Source organism: Accipiter gentilis, chromosome 8 (assembly GCF_929443795.1).
Source record: "Accipiter gentilis chromosome 8, bAccGen1.1, whole genome shotgun sequence".
Classification (NCBI taxonomy): domain Eukaryota; kingdom Metazoa; phylum Chordata; class Aves; order Accipitriformes; family Accipitridae; genus Astur; species Astur gentilis.
In genome coordinates this window covers 36,241,772-36,262,345 of record NC_064887.1, presented here as the reverse complement: position 1 = coordinate 36,262,345, position 20,574 = coordinate 36,241,772, and the positions used below count along the sequence as shown (strand labels likewise).

General features: G+C 40.4%; 1 protein-coding gene across 16 annotated transcripts in view; it reads right to left on the bottom strand.

The window, feature by feature from the left end:
• The window catches only part of PRRC2C (proline rich coiled-coil 2C), a 79,323-nt gene that overhangs the window by 21,175 nt on the left and 37,574 nt on the right, over window positions 1–20,574 (bottom strand). For 11 of the 16 annotated variants that reach the window (XM_049809283.1, XM_049809282.1, XM_049809287.1 and 8 more), the window contains exons 13-24: window positions 20,220–20,389; window positions 19,344–19,590; window positions 18,049–18,262; window positions 14,885–17,245; window positions 13,471–13,679; window positions 12,708–12,862; window positions 11,909–12,251; window positions 11,327–11,412; window positions 10,141–10,329; window positions 7,164–7,415; window positions 1,887–1,976; window positions 44–145 (exon numbers count right to left, since the gene is read on the bottom strand). In XM_049809283.1, the coding sequence (XP_049665240.1) occupies window positions 44–145; window positions 1,887–1,976; window positions 7,164–7,415; window positions 10,141–10,329; window positions 11,327–11,412; window positions 11,909–12,251; window positions 12,708–12,862; window positions 13,471–13,679; window positions 14,885–17,245; window positions 18,049–18,262; window positions 19,344–19,590; window positions 20,220–20,389 (4,418 nt within the window). The remainder of the gene's footprint in view (window positions 1–43; window positions 146–1,886; window positions 1,977–7,163; window positions 7,416–10,140; window positions 10,330–11,326; window positions 11,413–11,908; window positions 12,252–12,707; window positions 12,863–13,470; window positions 13,680–14,884; window positions 17,246–18,048; window positions 18,263–19,343; window positions 19,591–20,219; window positions 20,390–20,574) is intronic. The other 5 variants (XM_049809291.1, XM_049809296.1, XM_049809284.1 and 2 more) reach the window with 4 other exon arrangements.

Below are 20,574 nucleotides of genomic sequence, written 5' to 3'. Positions count from 1 at the left end.
CCTGCATGCAAGAAAACGACCCTTAGAGGGATGTTGTACATACCTTGAGGGTGAGGTCGACGGTAGCGGGAGAAACTGGAGTTAGGCTGGAGCTCTGTTGTAGAGTCTCCCTCCTAGGGAGGGGAAGGGTGTGGGGCAGGGGCACCTGAAAGGCAGGCAACACACATCACATTCTAACTACGTCTACTACAAAAGCCCCAGAAAAGCAAAGCTCAAGCTTTATTAAGTGAGCTACAATTTCTTCAAGGCTTGAGCATTGGCAGGGAGATTTTGATAAAATCAGGTGAAAATTTGGTAGGCGGGGAAAGGCCATTCAGCAGGTGCTGAGGTGCTTCTCATCTCTCTTTAAGAGGCTGAAGACTAAGGTTCTAAAGTGTCCATGTCTTCTGCATAAACAAATACCAGTTTTCTGCTTTGGGATTTACTTTAAAGTACCATTTCAGTTTACTGATATGCAAAAATTCTTCCCAAGCCAAGTTTGTCCCCTTTTGTACCAATAGAGTACATGGGGCTTCATGACCTTGAGTTCTGAGATGCAGTTTCTGAGAAGAGGAAGCTACGTATCTCCAAAGTCACACGACCATGAAACAAACCAAAACAGATTTGCCATCCAGTAACTGAATTCAGTTATCTTCTCTTTCAAAAGATGAAAGATGTGAACTTAAGGAAATAAACCTGACATAATGCTATTGCTATCTTTGCCTAAGAAAACAGAGGGGTTTCCTAGAACTTTCAAAGTAAATGCATCAAAAATACTGCAGTGGCCTGTCTATTACTTCTAACCATTTCTTTCTCCGTTCAGACCACAGCTCCTGGACTTCCACTGGATGAGATAAGGCTAATCCAAAAAGACACAGATACTGAAGCTTTGAAGCAGGTGATAGCACAGATCCTTTGTGGCCAGGAGCCCCTATTTCCTGTGTTGGAAATCCAACTGCAACACACCACAGGGGAGTGTACACTAACATCATTAATACAAAATGATTCAGTCTTTCACACTAACCACCAAAGGCACAAACACCACCACCACCACCAGAAAATCCAGCAGAAGAGTAAGTTCAACCAGTATTGCTTCACAACTGCATTAAAGGATGCTGCAGTAAGCTGAAAAGCATCTCTTAGATGGAATCCACAAGACATCTTCATAAAAACCTGAGATCCTACTGTATGATTCTTCCTTCCCCCAATCAACAAGTGACTCAATTCTGAACTAATTCTATTTCTGCTACTAAACCAACGAAAATCACAAGATCCAAGTTCCCTGACATCCCAGCACACTCAAGACAAACTTGATTTCGCTACAAGTCACAACCCAGCAGGTCTTCTCAATCACTACACCACATTCAGTCAGGATCACTGGCTTTGAGGACTGCAAACATCTCATCTCCAAAACAACTGAACTGAAAGTCTGCTGTCTCCTTTCAGAAACGATTAAGCTGCTCCCTTTACGTGCAGTTGCTGTGATTTCAGGCTAGAGTTCAAAACTGCTTTGTTTGTAAAAGCCTTTCTTCAAACTCACCTACAGAGCTTTGCTACTGGAACCAGGTTCAAGTCCCAACTGCTGCCGAGAGCACATTCCCTCATCATGCCTATTCTTGCTTTTTTAGAATTGTCCCTAGAAACATCTTCTCCACTTTCTGTGCTCTTTAGCTCATTGTGGTTGTTCAAAAGACAAGAAAATACCTGAAGAATTCCAGAACAGATACTAATCAAACCACATGTCCTTCAGAGTAAGATTACTGGATAACGCACAGCTAGTTAACATGAAAGAAACCCTAGTGACTTGTTTACTGAAGGCACTATTTTGTGCTTTAAAGAATTGTGAAAATATTTTCTTGTCTTCAAAGTCAAGACGATCACTGCAATGATCACTGCAATAGACTTACGTTCGTCACCAAAGTCTCCTCCATTTTTGTACTGCTAGTAGCCACTGTGTTAGGATGAGAAGAAGGTGTAGTGTAGTCTGTTACAGACTCCTGTGAAGAAAAATAATTCCATTAAAATATCTCCCTTACCTAAATTAGATTTAAATTTCTTGGTAAGATGTTACCCTTTCTACAGGAGGAGCTCACCAAGCACTAGAAGATTAGAATTTCACATTAGTTTTTTCTTAGAAGGCATGTCCAGCAATCCTTACTGCTGAATTGCTACTGAGGTCAGAAGAATTCTTTGGAGATTACAGTTTGCCTCATGACCTCACAATGTATATCTGGAGACAAGTCAAAATACAGTCTGTAAAGCAAGAATATACAGAGTGATGTACTGCCTGGGCACTAGACATATTGAACAGTGGTGGTGTAACCAATTATCACTTGTCACCCAAGATGCTTTAGCTACCTGTAGGCACTTTTAGCCTATTTAAAAAGTAAAATGTTTTAGCTGAAAGCTTTCTGTAGCTTTAAATACATACAGAAATTTCTTGAGTAAATCTATGACAAGTAAGGCCCTCCAGATTAAAAAGAACACATAGGGATGGTTGCAATCTGCAAAACAATTTTCTTTCCTTTAAGTCTTGTCTCTGAAAGTCACACGACTCAGTTTCTCTGGATGATGAAGCCTATCGTCCCGATTTCTGCACTGGGCAGTAATTTCAAGGAAGAAAAGGAATGAAGTTTCCAATCTACCCAGAGGCTTTCCTTGAAGCTTATTTGTCACAGTTAAGTGGACTGTAATGTGTTCAATGAACAAAGTCCACTTTCATGGACCTAACTGTAGCCAGTGACTATTGCAGTCGCAGGTATGAATTGCCTGATGGAAGTGTCTCATTGATAACTGCCAGCTCTCTAGAGGATAACCTACAATGAACAAAAAAAGACACTAGTACTTCTGTGAAGCCATGTTCAGCACTGTTTTTTAGTTCTTGTCACTGGATATCTACTGAGCATATTCTGGACAGGCAAACAGGTGTTATCAGAACCTGACCCAGAGGTGTGACCCTGAATTACCCAAGATCCACTCTCTAGCAAGCACTGCAAACTCCAAAAGTCTTACGTGTCTGAAGCCCAGAAAAGGCTCTATCATTTTTACAGAACCCAACACCAAGAATGAACTGAAGGACAGATTAGCAGCAGAACTGTTGATGAGTGCCTGGACTGGCCAACACAATGATTTTGAAGGCACAAACCACACAATGCTTGTTTAATTGCATCTAACTGGTATGATGATAAGCTATTAAAAAAGTGCACACTCAATTTACTCCTCAAGCCTATGGCAATGTCTCCTAAAAGAGCAATTAAAGCATTAAGATACTAACTGGCAAATAACAAAGAATCTTCCTTAAAAAGATGAGCTCATTTTGGTAAAAGACTAGGACAACAAGCTAAACCATAATGAGGTGAGAGAGGACACAATGTGCACATTGACTTATTTTTGTATTTACGAAGGAAACAGAGAGAACTATTTTCTCCATTTAGTTATTTCCTTTACTTGTTAAACTGGTGAAATATGAGATATACAATGTTTCCCACAATCTGAACTACCAAATTGCAAGTTGCGCATTTATATTTGATTCCAATAGGCAACCTTAACCCAAGGTAGAACAAGGCAAGCACACGAGGCTGCTTTAATTACAAGGTCCTTCTAATGAAGTAATTAACTGGCTTCTTGGTTTTCTAAGATGCTTTACTGCATTAAGAAAGAGGAAGTTTTTAATATAACATTATTAAAATTCCTTCAAGGTTTGGATGCAAATTTTACAGGGTCTCAGCACTAAAATTCCTTACAAAAGAAATTAGATCAAGACTATCGCTAGCTTTCTCGCTTCAGAAACTTACAGCACAAAAACGCTTTTTCACTAGAGTTAAAAACAAACCACTATATCAAGTCTGGTGCCCTTAGAAGTACATATGCAACGTTGAACCATCCTACAAGGATGAGTTACATGCTGAACATGCAGATAAGACAATGCTTTAGCCATAAGAACACCACTCCATAAACTGTAGGTTAACCACCATCCTTCATTTACTGGTACATTAAGACTAGGAATCTCTGTTAGATATGACTTATCACCAGAAGCTTTTGTAATTCAATTAAAGTGATTCTCCTGTGCAACTGTTTTACTGAAGAAACCAACTGATTACTTTATAATAAACTAGTAATAGTAATTATAGCAAGAGCAAAAAGCTGTACATGCTTTTTTGGAGTTATCTACAAGTTATTTATACCTGAAGAAAAAGAACAGGCAATCTTTTTATAACTACCTTCTTTGCCCAAAAAGAAGAGATGACAAAACCTGAAGTGACTTTATGAACAAAAGGACAAGGCAGACCTCAGAGTTGACCTTGCCATAAAGAATCAGGGTACATATGGGATTCATTAGTTATTTGATTTGTTCCTGATTTACGTAAATCACTCAATCCAGAGAGCTTGTCAGATACTGAAAATTTATTCTCAAGTACAGACTGTGTCCTTTCAGACATCAGCTCTGTAACACGCAGGTGTTATAAACTACCTGTGCAAACATTTCATTGCCATGTCTATAACCAGTTATTGATTGTTCCTGTGATTTGAAAGCTTCAAAGCTTTAGAGATGGTAGGGTGGGGAAAAGCAATGGGTAAGGTGTCTTGCCCAACTCAGAATTACACCATCAGATCACCTTTATTCCAAAAATACTGCAAAACCCAAGAGAAACAGCTAGAGTTGCTTCAGAGCATCATGCTTATGTTCTGAATTTAAACATCTCACCAGTATGAATTGATTTATATTTATACAGTTTCTAAGGTAAAACAGTCTTGTATGATTAAATGCACATGCTCTTACCAAGATGTTTGTTTTGGGATGGATGGGGTACTCTTACAGAGCTTCTGCTTCTGAAGGACAGCTGGCTTGACTTTTACAAACATTTAAATCATGAAATACACTAAACAAAGCGTGCCTTCCTGGAAGCTAAGTAGTAGTGTCTGAGAAGGACATTAAAGAGTGTCAAAATCATTTACATTTGGTAAAACTTCAACACCTGACATTCAAACAACAGAATAACGATGTCATCACTTCTTTCCTCACTAATGAGCAATGGAAAGAGTACAAAGACAAGAAGAAAACAGTTGCAATACAAAACAGCATAGGAACTCCAGGGCTAGAGCAGTATTTGAAGACATTTTAAAAGCCACTTTAAAAAGTAGCAAGACTGGTTTACTCCTGCAAAATCTAGATGAAGCTTATCCTCTCCAATAAATCTGCAGGTTGTTGGTTCAGCTTCTAGAGAATTAAATATAAAATATGACCACCCCTTTCCTAGAAAATTTACTGATGCCCCGGGGAACTACTCATGACAAAGGAATTCAAAAGCAACCTGGAACTGTTGAGACAGAAATATTTAGGCCAATTATTAAATGCCTCTGTTATCAACTGCTTAATGAGGAAACTATGGGGAATTTTCATATTCAGCACAACTGGAAAGTTTCCTTTCACTCTGGTCTTCCCTCCAGAAGACAGAAGCTTTGTGCTTTAATACTGTGGTAGTTCAAAGAACCTTGGCAACCCATGTTTAAGTAAGGCCATAAAGGCACAAAATTCAGACTCCCCTTTTGAAGATCTCATACTTTAAAAATACAGTTGTAGAGACAAAATTACACTGATTTTAGTAGAGCTAGTCCATATTGAGTTAGCCTGGAGTAATCAACAAAGATATGTTTCCTATTCTGTAGGTGGCTTAGAAGAAGTGCCTCCTCTTATCTTGAGCTCTGGTCACAGGAGCTTGACAGACAGTGAGAAAGCATGTGACACACATACAAACAGCCTTCTTACAAATATTTGAGCAAGCTGGTGTTTATGCCTCTACACTTCTGATTCTGCATACCAGAAGGGAACTTTAACTGTTTCTGGTATCAATATAAACCATTCACATCTACATGCAAGATGGAAACTGCCAGGAAGGATGAGAAATCCCAGCACCGAATTTCCTTACTTATTTGCCCTTCCACTCAAAAACTCAAGTTTGCAGCTATGTCAGACACAAATATCCTCCTTAACGCTTGCTCTGTAATAAGACTTCACTGAGATAGCATCTTCCGCTTGCATGACACCTCAGCAATAAACTGCCAAAATGGTCTTGTCTTTTTTTTCTTTTGCCAATTGCAGGTGACAAAGATAAACTGTGAGTGATCTGCATTTCAGACTCTTCAGCAACTTATGAAACTTCTGCAGAGGATCACTTTTCCTAAACAGCATCAGAAAATTTCTGCTTAAGACTAGGAAAAGGCAGATTAAGACAGCATGCAACAAAATTGAGTCTAAACTCATAAAACCACTTTACAAACGTACAAGAAGCATTTTTCCTTTACCAAAGCAGGTGTAACTATTAACTAGTAGCTACTCAAACTGCATGGTTTCTTTACATTTGAGAAGTAACAACCATAGTTCTTGCTCGAAACACAACACTACCATAGTGAGGGCAGTACACACATAGGTCCTTAGGCAGAAAGGAGAGCGCCTCTGTGAACGTTTTTCAACCAGTGCTATCAATGTACCACAGCTAAGAACTGAGTTGTAGAACAATGAATCCTGCCAGCAGGTCACCATCTCACTGTTGAGCAGTTATAGAGAAGTCAGGGGAGTGCCACGCAGACAACTATGATGAGTCCTCAACATCCTGAAGGAGTTCTGCAAGGGATATCTTGACAATATCCAAGCCGACAGGAGCTGACATACAGACCCTTTAGGTAAACTGAACAAGCCTTATCCAATGCTTTAGCATACTTCTAGTTTAGAGATTTCTTTTTTCACAGAACAGCACTTAATTCACAGCTTCAGGTCATCCATGCAACTCAACCAATGATTGCACACACTACTTCTGTTCCCTGCTGAAAGTCAAGCACTCATCTCACATATATCACATATATCTGAGTTTGCAGAATCTGCCTATACCAGGCTCCAGTGCCACTCTCCACAGCAAGGCTCAGGAAAGAGTTTTCACATTCATAAGGCAGCAAAGAAGTTTAAAACCTTCCAAGCTGATCTCTGTACAGGGGTATGACAAACAGCATGTCTCCGTACCATTTCTGGAGAACTGTTTAATTCAAGCAGTACCAATATGTTTCATATCTGTTATTCAGTGGGCTCTGCGGTCCAGGTAACTACCACCATCAGGCAACCAAGTGTCAATTACGTAATTGTAATCATGTTTTACATATAGTGCTCAGTAATTTATCAGTATTTTTCTTACCTTTGTGTTTGTTCCAAACTCTGGAGCAGACACAGATATCATTGTTCCTATTTCCGTGCTCAGTTCACTTGCTGCTTTGGTTTCCTTTGTAGTGACAGGTTCTGGACTTCTGACAGAGGTGGGAGATGGCTTCTCCTGTGCTTCAGGATCTCCCTGTTGGGCATCCTTCACCTTCCTGTTCTTTAAAGAACGTTCTTTCCCAATAGGACCAGGTTTATACTCTTTGTTTTCTACCGGACTCAAGTCTGGAAGCTAAGTTAGTGTTAACTTGTCAGTTATGTCTTCCCCCCCATGTCCTATCCCACAAGAATATTCTAACATGCCTAAAATAATTTTGTTTAAATCTAAAAAAAACTTTCCTGAAGGGCAAGCATTTTCTAACAGATAAATAATTTGAGACTAAGTTAGCAATACATACATGAAATGCATTCATTTTGAACACTAGGAATCCAAACTGTTGTTTTCAAGAAATACATGTTTTATGTTAAGTGGTACAGTTCAACTAAAATAAGATCTAGTTAAAAATCTACAGAAGAAAGCCAGCTTGACTCTCCTTACAAGAAAAGCAGAAAAAAAGTATAGAAGCCACAAGACTTCATATACATACAGGTTCTTTTAACATTCAGAGAATCAGGATTTTAATATTCATAACAAATAATAATATTAATCAGGATTAATATTCAGGGACCCATGAAACAGAAGACTCTACCTTCATTTGAAGGTATCTCCAGGTATGGATGTTGGCAGCATTTTTCCCTAGGAATTGAGCACTAAGGGGATATCCAGAAAAAATAAAACACCTTCGTGGAAGTGCTGCCTTATATTGCAGACACCCTCAGGGAACTTGAATGCTCTGCTGTTTAAACAGCCATATCCTTTCTGGCTGAGACTACTCAGCCCATTTCACTACAGAGCAGCACAGTAATTACTTAAAGGCAGTCCTTAAAATCCTATTCCTTAAGCTTTGATAATGGAAAGACAGAAGCTTCTGGTATTGTCTTTATAAATATAAACCAGCTGTTTCAGGAGTAGATGAATACTCTTTACAATACAATGCCTTTGGGGAGAGTGGAGTTTCCCAAAGGTATCTGGTACCCTCAGGAGGCCAGCAGAAACTAGCTTTCAGAGGGAAGAAAGAAAACAGCAGAAGCAGATACCTGAGCTCTGCAATGCAGCAATCGGGAACATCAGCCGCACCTCACCCCAAATATTTTTTGCTATAACAGTTTACATAGGCAGAAATTCCTCCAGACACTTTAAGACCACACTTGGAAAGATAAATTGCTTTGTTTCAAGTATGTTCCTCTTACACTGCCCATATTAGTTCAACAATACTAACCTCCAATCCTGAACATGAGTTTGTATTTAGGCTTCATAGCAAACAATATCACCATGGGCACGGTGGGTGTGTAGGAATTGTTTGTTTGTTTGTCGGGGTTTTTTTTGTCATTAAGACAGTTAAAGGATTACAAGCCCTCTCATTCTGAAGAGTACACAAAAATGTTAATCTCCAATGCATTTACCTTTTAGTCACACATTTGTCTTTCAACAAAATCTACAGGAGTCTTGATAGCTATAATCAAGGAGAAAAAAGGAATTTTCTACACAGTATAAAGTAGACTCTCTCTCTCTTTTTATTTAACTTTAGAGTTCAGTATCTTTAAGTGATTTCATGGGGGCAATTTTAGGCCTGCTGCTAGTATATCAGAGATATGGGTTTTGAATGTGCTGGGTTACAACAATTCACCAGCAGTATTAACTACTGCATATTTCTCTGCTGTATGGGTTTTATATTTTGCAATAAAACCCATGAACTGCAGCACACTCAGTGCCTCATGTAGCAGAAGTTAAATTCATTCTACATGTGACTGCACTTTCAGATTTCAGCTTTTTAAAAAAAACCACAACCTAACAAAACCCAACACAAACAAACACACACCCACTCTTCTAGAAAGACAAAAGGGTTGTAATTACATCAGGACTGCTGCCAAATCCCAGACATCAAGAGGGACTGAAACAGCTGGTTCTCTAAGTCACCAGCCATGTTTATCTGCTATAACCATCTCTTTCTGGGAGTAAGAAGCTGGTGTTGAGTGCTAGCAATGCACAGGTAAGTAAGCACTGGAGGTAGAAATAAGAGGAAAGTACATTTCATTAATGTGAAAGATCACTAAGTGTAATCTAAATGACAGGAGGAGAAAGTGTTACTCCTTATGAGTGGTAACAACAGAAATACAAAAAGATGATAATCAAATGGAGCCCTTAAATCTCTGGAGGGCAACCAATACACTTTTTAAATAGAGGTAAGTTTGATTACCTATCCAGTCTTCCTAGATCAGTTGTAAAAAAACTTAATTATCCAGACATCTGTGCATTTGAATTTGAGACTTCAAATCAGTGGCTCTAATGTTCCTCCCTTTTTTCCTGCTACTTGATGTATTACTCATCTTGGTAATCTCGCTACAAAATTAAGAGGGCACCACGCATCATTTAGAGGAGGGCGAGGCAGGCATGGTGGCAGGAAAAACTACTGAAACTGGAAATATAGCCAGGGCAGAAACAGAATGCCTGTTTCAAAACAGCTCTCAAAGTCTGAGTGAAATAAGCTCAAGAGAGAACCCAAAACCCCGAACTAAAAAACAAACCCAAAACACTCTACCACATCCATAGTCTCCCAAAAAAGCTATCGCAAATCCATAATCTCACCCCTGCTCTAGCCACATCCCTTGTTCCAAACACAGAGCCAATGGATAAACTCTGCTGGGCCAGGAAGCTGTTTATTTACACTTGCTCCTTGAACTGAATTCGCCATCTTCTCTCCAAGAACCAACTTGTTGTTTTAAGAAATGTAAAAGGTGAATGAAATATTTATAGGTCTAGCCCTAACTGAATGAGTATTCTATTCCATTATTTGTAACCTCTTTTCGGCTTAACTTAATTAAGTTTAAAAGTCTGTACTGCAGATACGATCTTTTACCTTTTGTGCTTTGATGGGTCCAGCCCGAGGCTGTTTCTGTCTTTGCTCTTTTGGTTCTGGCAGCTTGTCAGCAGACTTCTCAGAAAGTACAGGGCCAACTTCATTGTCACTGCCACTGGAAGCTGGGGCTCCAAACTGAATAGTTTCTATACCAAGATCGACTCCACCTTCCTGCCCAGGCTTTGTCCCCTAGTTAAAAGGTAAACATTTAATGCACTTCAAAAGATTTCTAGATCAATACAATGCCACTAATTCAGAAAAGGGCACAGAATATCCTCAGCTGAAAATCACTAAAAGGGTATGTTTACCTTCTGCCAGCAAAAGCATTATTTGTGACCACAACAGATTTGCAAGAGTAAACAATATAGGAATGTGCACTTCCTCCCCCAAGTTCCTACTGTTGACAGGAGCTCAAGAAAAAAACCCCAAAACAGTGAAGAAGTATGTAAACAACATCAAGATGATGAACTGCTAGAGAAGGGGGAGAAGGACAAGTGCAATATCAAAATGTCCAGATTCAGGTTCACAACATTTTCCTGAAGGTTCAAAAATTAAGGTTCAAGAGGAACAATGAGAAATTAAAAAAGATTTCCAGATATCCTTATGCAGTTAAAACTGCCTCCTAAGAGAGTCATGTCACATTCTTACAGTTTAAAACAAAGTCAAGACCAAAAAAGCCCAAGAAAAAAAACCACCACAGGACTTCAAATGTAAAATTTAGGGCTATGCAAATTCCATGGGATAAGCAGAGATGATACAGTTACAAAGCATCTACTGCTTTTTGTATCTCTGATTTAAGAAGGGACACAAAAAACACTTAGTTCCTTGGACACATCCTGTTTCTGTCTACATTAGTGAACTGTACACAAGTGTTCACATGCAAACTAGGCAATATTTTTACTTAAAAAATGCACTAAGAGCTTCAATAGAATCAATAGAAGAATAAGATTCAATAGAATCTGAATGGCTGAGTTTTTATTAAGAGAACAGTTTTTCCATCCTGCAATCATAAAAGCACTAGCCTGTATCCTATGTTTCTGCACTATCTCCTGACTTCATGGGATTCCACGCATACTAGTTTAAACTACATGCACACCTGAATAAATGGATAATCTGTACCCAATTCCAATGCAACATAGTTTGGGTAAGCTTCACATACAGCTACTCTTCTTCCTTTTGTTCTTACCTCTGGAGATGTAGCTGAACCAAAAGATGTCAAAGGCTTGTTCCAAGCGCTGACCGAAGGTGGCTGAGGTGGGCTAATGGGTCCCACTGACAATTAAGAGAAGAGAGTTAAACCCCGCCCTGCAATGTTGCTAAATGCATTCAATTGAAGTTATCAATTGACCGAGAACTAAATTATAGACATCTTGATTAAATAAGATTTGGTTAAGAAATTGTTAACCTATTCAGCAGTTAACAATATACTAGCTATTTAGCTACTTTCAAGTGGGGCAATCATCATGTTTGGAAAGATGATCAAGACCGACAAAACACAGATTCCTGGAGGGAGTGACAGCTGCTCATTCACAGTGAATGAAGAACACAACAACAATGTAAAATATTGAGTAATACCATACTGCAAAAATCTCTCTTCCTACACATTCATAGGTTACAAGGCTGCACACGGGAATGCTGCCCTCTACTCCCCATGCAAAATACATTTGTAGGTAGAAATGAGACATTAAGAGAGCAAGCTAGAGCTGGCAGTCGGCATTCTCTAACTACAATGCTTGCCCCTGCTCCAAATCCAAAAGACACCACTTACATTTTTTGGAGATGTCATTTAGAACTGCTGTAGGAGGCACCTTGTTTTCCCATAATTCAGTTCCTAGACCATTGTGAGCCTGGGTGTTTTGCAGAACTTTTCCTGTCACTGTGTATTCTGTGCTGGCTGTCACTCCTGCAGCCTGGTTTTGTGGCTGAACAGAAGCCTGTGGCTGACCTGGAGTCTGTGTTGTACATGGAGGCTGTGCCTGAGCTTGTGCCTGAGCTTGTGCCTGCTGCGCAGCTGCAGCTGCTGCCTGTTGCTGCTGCTTTTTGGCAAATCTGGGTGGGAGCTTGGAATTCTGACCTCGGCCTTTTTCGCTTGATCCTTTTTTGGTCCAAACCTGTAAGCAAAAGCCAATTTTATTCTTACAGCTGATAGTCTGTATGGACACCAGTTGTACATTGTGTAGCAGCAAAAAGCAGACTGATTAACTCTGTTCTTAAATAAGTTTATTTTTTAGGGGTATTTAACCACAGGAACAATGATTTCTCATCCGTTTGCCTCTTGGAATCAACTGATTCAAGCAATAGTATAAATCTTTATCAAAGCATGAAAAATGGTGTTTCAGTTCGCCAGTTCTACCTGCCTGACAGTGCCCAGTCAGGAAGTACAGAATTCTAAGATGAATAAGTGAAAATTAGTTTAATTTACTGATTCTGAACAACTTAATATTAACACAACTATCTACTTATGAATATAAGGTGAAAACATAGCTTTGGAAGGAAGGTCCCGCACACTTCACAACATTCCCAGTACCGCAAGGAGCTCTTTCCCACTACAAATACTGGTTTAGTACCTGCACTGTTTGTTCTTCCTTCTTTCTGCGCTCCTCATCTTGCAAGCGTTTTTGTTGCTTCTTAGACACCACTTCTGTGAAACCATCATCATTCAAGTTAGATTGGGAGTCTTCAACTACCGTCACTTCAGGGTGATCATCAATGATCACAACACCTATAGAAAAAGGAAAAGTACAGATGCTGCTGTTTTAACAGCTTAAGATGCAGCACACCAAGCCAAAACCTGCTTTAGAGTGGAAGCTACTTCCCAACAGACAGCGGCCCTGATTAAAGGTAAGCTTGTGCTTGCCAAGTGCTTTGCTGTTGAGCTTGAAGACAGGAGTTAATCTTTAAGAACTGACAAACTGGAGGTTCCTGTACCAGACTCTCCAGGAAATAAGAACCAAAACATAGTAATGAATAATGAACAGCCTTCCCAGATATTAGCTGTAAGCTTATCAGTCATAGCCACTGCCTTTGCTTATGAAGGTTAAGCAAATTATTAGTGTGGTGGAAAATGGTATGAACAACAGAGTTAAGAAGAGATAATAGAACAAAATTGTTCTTATCTATACATAAAAACACACAATGAGATTTGTCACCTTTCAGAGGCGCACACACATTAATTAGATATGACAAAGGTAGCAATACCCAAGTACCCAATTATTCTGGTGTTTAAAAAAAACTATCACCACTCCTTTTTTAAGTTTTCAAACATCTAGCTCTATATGTAGCAAAGCTAGCAAGACTACAAATTCTTATTAGCATATTATCAATACATACTTGCATAATTATTAAGGTCAAATTGAGACAAGGCATCCACTTTTTCCTTAGGCTTCTTTGGACCAGCCTTAGGTTCTTCTCTCTTTTTGCCACTTGCATCCTTGGTGCTCTTTTGTCCTGCAGCAGTAACACCTCCATCCTCCTGATGTATAGAGTTGCTGTTGGTGGGATCAACACCAGGCACAGTTGCTGTCTGCTCTTCAAATGGTCTATATTAGAAAAAATTTGAGAAAATTAACGACCAGCCACAGAGAACACTCAGGAAGGAGCTAACAACATAATGCAGATCCCATTACAGGTCTTTAAGTGTCTACTGTGCAACTTCTTAGCAGGCTCCAGACTCTTACTTTCAGCTCCTCAATGAGAAGAAGTTTAACAGTAAAAGCTGTTTTGAGGACATATCAAACGCCCTGCTGCCAAAAGGAACTGCAGAAAAAAAGCACGCATAATTTTATGGTCACCTCTGGCTTGGTCTATGTAGTTAGAGGTACCAAAACTCAACAAGTATGCAGTTCAGTATGCTTCAACGGCAGTAAAGCCCTCCATGGGAAAAAAACCAAAACCAAACCAAACAGAAGCTTACAGGATGCAATGTGAGCAAATATAAACAAGGTACAATATACTTGCTCCACAGGCTCACTTGCCAAAAGCTATCCGAAGCCATAAGAGTCAGATTTGCAGCATTCAGACTTTGCTGTGGAACCTGGAATACCCAATTTTTGCTTCAACATCACTGTTAAGTGACTAGCCAAAGAAATTCTTAATAGTTTTAACTCAGAGGTTAAAGCACTGATCACAAGTTTAAGCCCAGGCAAAACACGAACTTAGAATATCGCAACCCACAAGGATAAGTCCTAGAGTACAGGGTAGACATTCAATGAAGACATGTCTTGTCCTGCCTCCCACTTATCAGACTACTGCGCACTGTGGCTATGAAACAGTGGGCAAATAGTAACATCAAATAATTATCAAGTTTCAATCAAATTTAGCATATAGAGAAACAAAGTTTAGTTTCAATGGCAAGCATTTCTCAACACATTTTTCTACGTTAGGTGATCAATCTAAAATGCAATACAGCAGTTTACGTATTAACTGCAAACCTGCTCACATTAACATTTCAGCTTGCATCCAAATCTTGAGAAACATAGTTCGACTAAGAAACAGCACTGCAATTTTTTTTAATTGGGTATTTTTAACACTCTGCAAACAAGGATACTCTGCTTTTAGCTCCATGTTCCAAGTGTCTGTATACAAACAGACAATATAGGAAGTACGCAGCCACAGGTGCATGTGTTTGTCCTACTCTCTTTTCTACCATTTTACAAATCTAAAATAACTACTTATGATTTTGAACCACAAGAGGACAACAGAAGACCATGACCATGTGTGCTTCCTAACAGAAGCTGGTACTCACCCTCTTTTTCCACTTCTGGGTGGAGGACCACTCCGCCTGTCACTCCTAGGCCCTGAGAAGTTCCTCCCTGGTTTAGCTGGCCCATTGTTGCCACGCCGGTTTTGACGGTCTATTCCAGGCCGCTGACTAGAGAAACTTCTCTTGGCTATTTCCCTTTTTGGAGCTCCAGTGTTTTCTCCTGCCTTTGCAACCACCTGTGCTGCTATGTCTGCTGTTTTCTTCTCATCCCTCTCCCGCCTCTCATTGAAGTCACTGCTTTCTGAGGCTGTTTCCCACTCTTCATTGGCCTGGTCTGAAGAATTCTGGTTTGACAAGTCTGGTGTCTTACTTCCTGACACATCCAGAGCAGTGTTGGAGGGCTCATTAACTGCATTACTAACTGTGGCACTTGTTGATGAGCTGGCTACCACCTCATTTATCTTTGATGCGGCCTCTCTTTCTTTTAGGCGCCTAAAACGTGGTGGCTTATCTTGCCTTGGAGGCCGAGCAGGCCTTTGTCTTCTTGGCCTCTCTCTATTTGGATCAAACTTTCTCTCAAATTTTGGAGGTCTTTTATCAACTGGTATAGGACCATAATGTTCATTTCTTCTCGGAGGCTCCCCATCTTCTGGTTTAATGATCTCTGTTTGCCTAGGGTTCCACTGATTGTCTCTGTAGGCTGGTCTCCTTATTGTGGATGGACGTGGAGGACGCCCACCAGGATCTCTGCCACCACGTCTATACATTCCCCCTCTGCCTCGCCTAGAAGGCTCTCCTTTAGGAAGAAATCCTGGTTTGGGTTTGTTCTCATCATCTCTTATGTATGTTTTTTCTAGGGATCTGTTGTCTACCCTGATACTGTTTTCAGGTTTGAACGACAGGGGCTTTGGAGGCTTCTTGCTATCAGCTCTTTCTTCTCTTTTTGGGTGTTTGCCTTTGATTAGACTTTCTTTGTCTGACAGCAGTGTGTCACTTGCGCTTTCATGAACTTCGCTGTCAGAATCTGTCTCTGAACCATGCTGTCGCCGTCGTTTTGGGATTACTTCAAAGTCAGAACTCTCACTGCGAGTTTCACTCTCTTCTCTTTGCCTAACAGGCCCTGAAGGCACGTGGTCTGATCTAGGCTTAGGATCTCTGTAGTGTGGGTACTCTCTATTATGGCCTCTACTGCCCCGACCACGTCCTCCATAAGAACCCCTGTAGCTACGACCTCTAGAATAATACTCCCCACGACCTCTGCCTCTGTATCCCTGATCTGGGAACCAGTCTCTATCCCTAGCCTCTTTCCAGTATGTCCTAGGTGGTAAGCCAGGCTCTCTTTTTACTGGTCTGGTTTCTAAGCGTGGTTTCTCTACAACCTCTTTGCTAACTACCTTCTCAGTCTGCTTCTCTTCCTTCACTGCAGTAGCTGGCTGCTGAACATGTGGCTGCTGCTGTGCTGCTGGTTGAGCAGGTGGCTGCTGCTGTACTGCAGGGGGAAGCTGTGGAGCAGCAGGCTGGGCAGCTGGCAGCTGCTGCTGGACTGGAGGTGTGGGTGGCTGAACCAGAGCTTTAGCTGCAGTCTCAGTTTGACTGCTCTCCTGGCTTGCTGGTGTTGGAGCAGCATCCTGGGTTATCTTCTTAGCCAGAGCGCTGCTGGCAGCGGATGTCTCTAGCTCAGCCTGAGGCAGTGGCACTTGAGGTGCTTCCTTTTTGTCACTTTTTTCAGACTTGCTAGGTTTTTCACTAGCTGTCTTTTCTCCTTCTTTCTCCTTCCTCTGCTCACGCTCTTCTCTCTGTTCACGCTCTTCCTTCATATCTCTAAGCACAGGTTTTTTAATAGGACCTGATCTTCTTACCGGTCTATCACTGCCTTCATCTCTCCTGCCGTAACCTGGCCTAGGACCCCATCTTGTTTCAGACTTAGGTTTGAAAGTTTTTTCAGGTTTTGGTCCTTCTGATGTTCTATTATTGATCAAAATATCTTTTTTTGGCTTAATCTCAAGTCTCTCAATTGTCTCCTTTGTCTCAACAGGCCTGTTATTTAATTTAGAGATATTTGTTGCTGTCTCATTCCTCTGATCTTCTGATTTTAGAGAGTGACTTGAACCATGGGAAATGCTTCTCTTTAGTGAAGAGTGACTTTCCCCCACAGACACCAATTCTTCTGGAGAGCTATGTGTGACTTTCTCATTCACTCCTTCAAAATTAACTGTTGCGTTAGGTGTGTCAGTTTGGAGAGGCTGTACATCTTCCAAAGGCCTGCTTGGGAACTTTTGTACCTCCACCTCTCCTGATTCTCTGAAAAAGTCTGTCTTTGGATGAGAGTCCAACTGGTTGTGTTCTACAGGATAAGCAGCAGCAGGGACAGCAACTCGTTCTTGCTCCAAGTGTGCCTCAGACCTAAGCAGCAAGCAATTAAGAATGTTAGGGTGGGGGGAAAAATTTTTACTCATAAATATTTACTTAAATCAAATAATCTTATGTTTCTTTGAAGGATTAATGTCAGTTCTAGGATATAACAAGTATTAATTTTCATAGTGGCTGCTAGTTGTAGAGGTCGATTTTATTCTATCCAGATTAAGAGTTCAGTGTCAAAGTACAATTAGCTATAGGAATTTATTACTGTTAATGGCCATACATACTGTTTTAAATAGAACCCCCAAGTTAGCAGGCTAATGTCACAAGTATTACCCAGACAGCAGTAGAGCAAAAAGAATTTTGGGGTACTTTTAAGATGTAGAGGAAGCCTTCGTGACCATTTATCATGCAGCAAAGGTCAAAAGTGACTGTCTTGCTTTATACCGCTTGTACTTAACATACCACTTTTGAAACTCATATATATCAGACAGAAGTTCTCTGATATGGGGAGGATAGAGAGCAGGACAACACTGTAGGACTGTTCTACAAAACTGAAAATTCAAAATATTATGGCAATCACCATTCATCAAATTATGTTAAGGATCCTAAACAAGGGGTGAATTGTCTTTCCACACCTTACTAGAGAGCAGGCATGCCTTTTGTTTTCTAGAACAGTGCCAACTACATGGGATCGCCCAGTCACAAGTCCTTTTAAAGTTCTGTGTGAAGAGCAGCTATAACTCAGTCAGCTTAAACTGTGTTTTGCAATGCAAGTTACACAGCCAAGTGTGTAAATATGCATGGTTTGGAAAAGTGACATGCAGGAGTACATCACTCGGGCTTACCTCAAATCGTCAGGCTCTTCTAACACTTTGGGAGGAGAACTAGACTGCTGAGGTTCTGCATGGGGGTATGGATCCGACCCCCACATCATGCGGGGCTCTGACAAAGGAACAGTGTGCTCTCTTGCTGAGCGAGCTATATGTTCAAATGAATCTGAACTGGTTGCCGACCCCTCTATCTGGTCTCTTCTCATCAGTGGTTTGGGAGGCATAATTCCTGCGCCAGATGCAAGTTCAACAATTAAACCGAGTTTAACATTAGCAAAGAAACCTACCTCAAGACTAACAAAGCATATCAGGAGGTACTGAAGAACACTATTCTCTCTCCTCCGATCTCCTTTCCTCTGTACCTTCTGCTGTTGAAACCAAATGTCTGTTCACTGCCATTTAACCTCAGAATGGCTAAATCATATTCACCACTAGTATTCCATGTACCAACCAAAGGGAAAGCTGTGTGCTTCCACTATAATGCAAAGAACCAGGTCTGTAGACCTGTAAACTTGTGGGTGAAGTTTCTGCTGTAAGATCTGAATGGCAAAAGGCAAGATGAGTGTACACACATGGTTTTTTGTACTCTGTTAAGGACTAGGTCCTTTTTTTTTTGGTAACATTTAAAAGAAATCCTACAGTTTTCACTGTCTTTGCTTAGCCTGCCATTTCCTCTGTTCATTCCTTGCACTCATTCAGGATACTTGTCCAGCTAATGAGCAAGGGAATGAGTATCTCCATTACATTACATGTCAGACTGGTATTATTTATGCATAATAGCTTTCCTAACTGCAAGTCAGATGGCCATTCCACAAATTAAAAAGGACTTTTTAGTGCTAAGAACCGGAAAGCACAAATTTAGTAAGGCTATAGAGTCTAATACATAATATAAAAATAACAAAATTTCATGGCTTTTTTTACTAAGCCATGTGGTATCAAGTGCTAACATATAATGAAACACAAATGGTAAATACGCTATTTTTCTCAGTTCAAACTAACTGATACTAGCTTTAATATCTGTAACAAACTAAGGCTTATGCTGACATTCTGAATACATCCTTAACTGTCACTAACATGCCTACAATGTGAAAGTTGTGATTTTACTTTACAGTCAAAGATACACATTGACACATGACTATCATTTTTCCAGTATTACTAAAATCTATTTTGTCTCAAACAATGAAATAATGTAGTTTTCTTCTTAAAAACCCCCACCCCATTCGCTGTTACTATACATAGTGTGGTTCGGGAAGGACCTCTATTTCAAAACCAAGAAAGTTCAACAGTCAAAAAATCCTGCCAGATTTTACCTGGATGAATAGGAGGCATATCCATTGCAGGTCTTCCTGACATCATTCGTGGATCCATGTAAGACTGCATCATAAGCCACCGTGGATCAAAGCCCATTGAAGCTAAATGCTGAGGATGTGGCTGCATGGGCTGGTAAAGGGGTCTGTGCTGGGGAGGTGGGACAGGGCCACTAGAAGGCTGTGAGGGAGCAGACTGTGGAAGGACACCTTGCTGTTGTTGCTGCCACTGCTGCTGTTTCATTTGCTCCTGCATAACAGAAAACAATATTACCAGGCTTTTTGTTAAGATGAAAACTTGAGCAGAATTCAAATAACCCTTCGAAACAACAAGTACAGTTATCTCCAGGACACTATGCATTCTGAAAGTTAACTGCAAACATGCATCAGGATGAACTAGGAGAAAAGGGAAAAAACCAGACCAGACAATTTAGAATAGATACAGTTTTGCTGGTGTTCAGCTGAAACACAGAACAACCTATACTTCATGCATGTCATTAATGCAAAGTGCTCTTCAGACCATAGGACCCAATCGAAATTACATTTGTCAGTGACATACCCTTTAAGGAAAAGCTGCAGAAACAATGATCATCAAACCCCAGGTTCCATAGGCAACCACTGGGCAATGCTCTACTGCCAGCAACTGATGGAAGAAACAGCCAGTTTTAAAAGCCTCTCTTGGCCTTCTGCTCACTTACACGACAAGTGACAAGAAGTGTTTCATGCAGAGCAAATCCTGCCAATACCGCAGACGTTAGAGAAGCTGGGATCCAACAACTTATGCTTTTTGGAACTCCTATGGTCATGTTCTTATTCAGAATGAGACAGAAGACATCATTCTTTTAATGAGCTTCCTTCTTTAATGAACTGGTTAGTTACCTGTTGCCTCTGAAATCTTGGTGGTAATGATTTCTGGAACTGTTTAGAATAGCCTGAGGAAACAGCAGGACGAGGCTGAGATCCTGAATCTGTCTCACTCTCATGAGTCACTTGTGAAATTTCTTTCTCATTCCGACTACTATCTTGTCTGGTAAAGACCGCTTGATCTTCTGAAAAAAAAAAAACAAAAAACCAACCCCACGTGGGAGACAAGAGTGAATCTTTAAACTATGACAATTTAACCAGAACGTCAGATAAAGGATGTTGTTCTAAAATGAAAACAGTCTGCATTCTCTAACTTCACAGTCTTAGTTTCCAAAACCAATAAAGGCAAAAAAAGGTAAGAATGACCCCT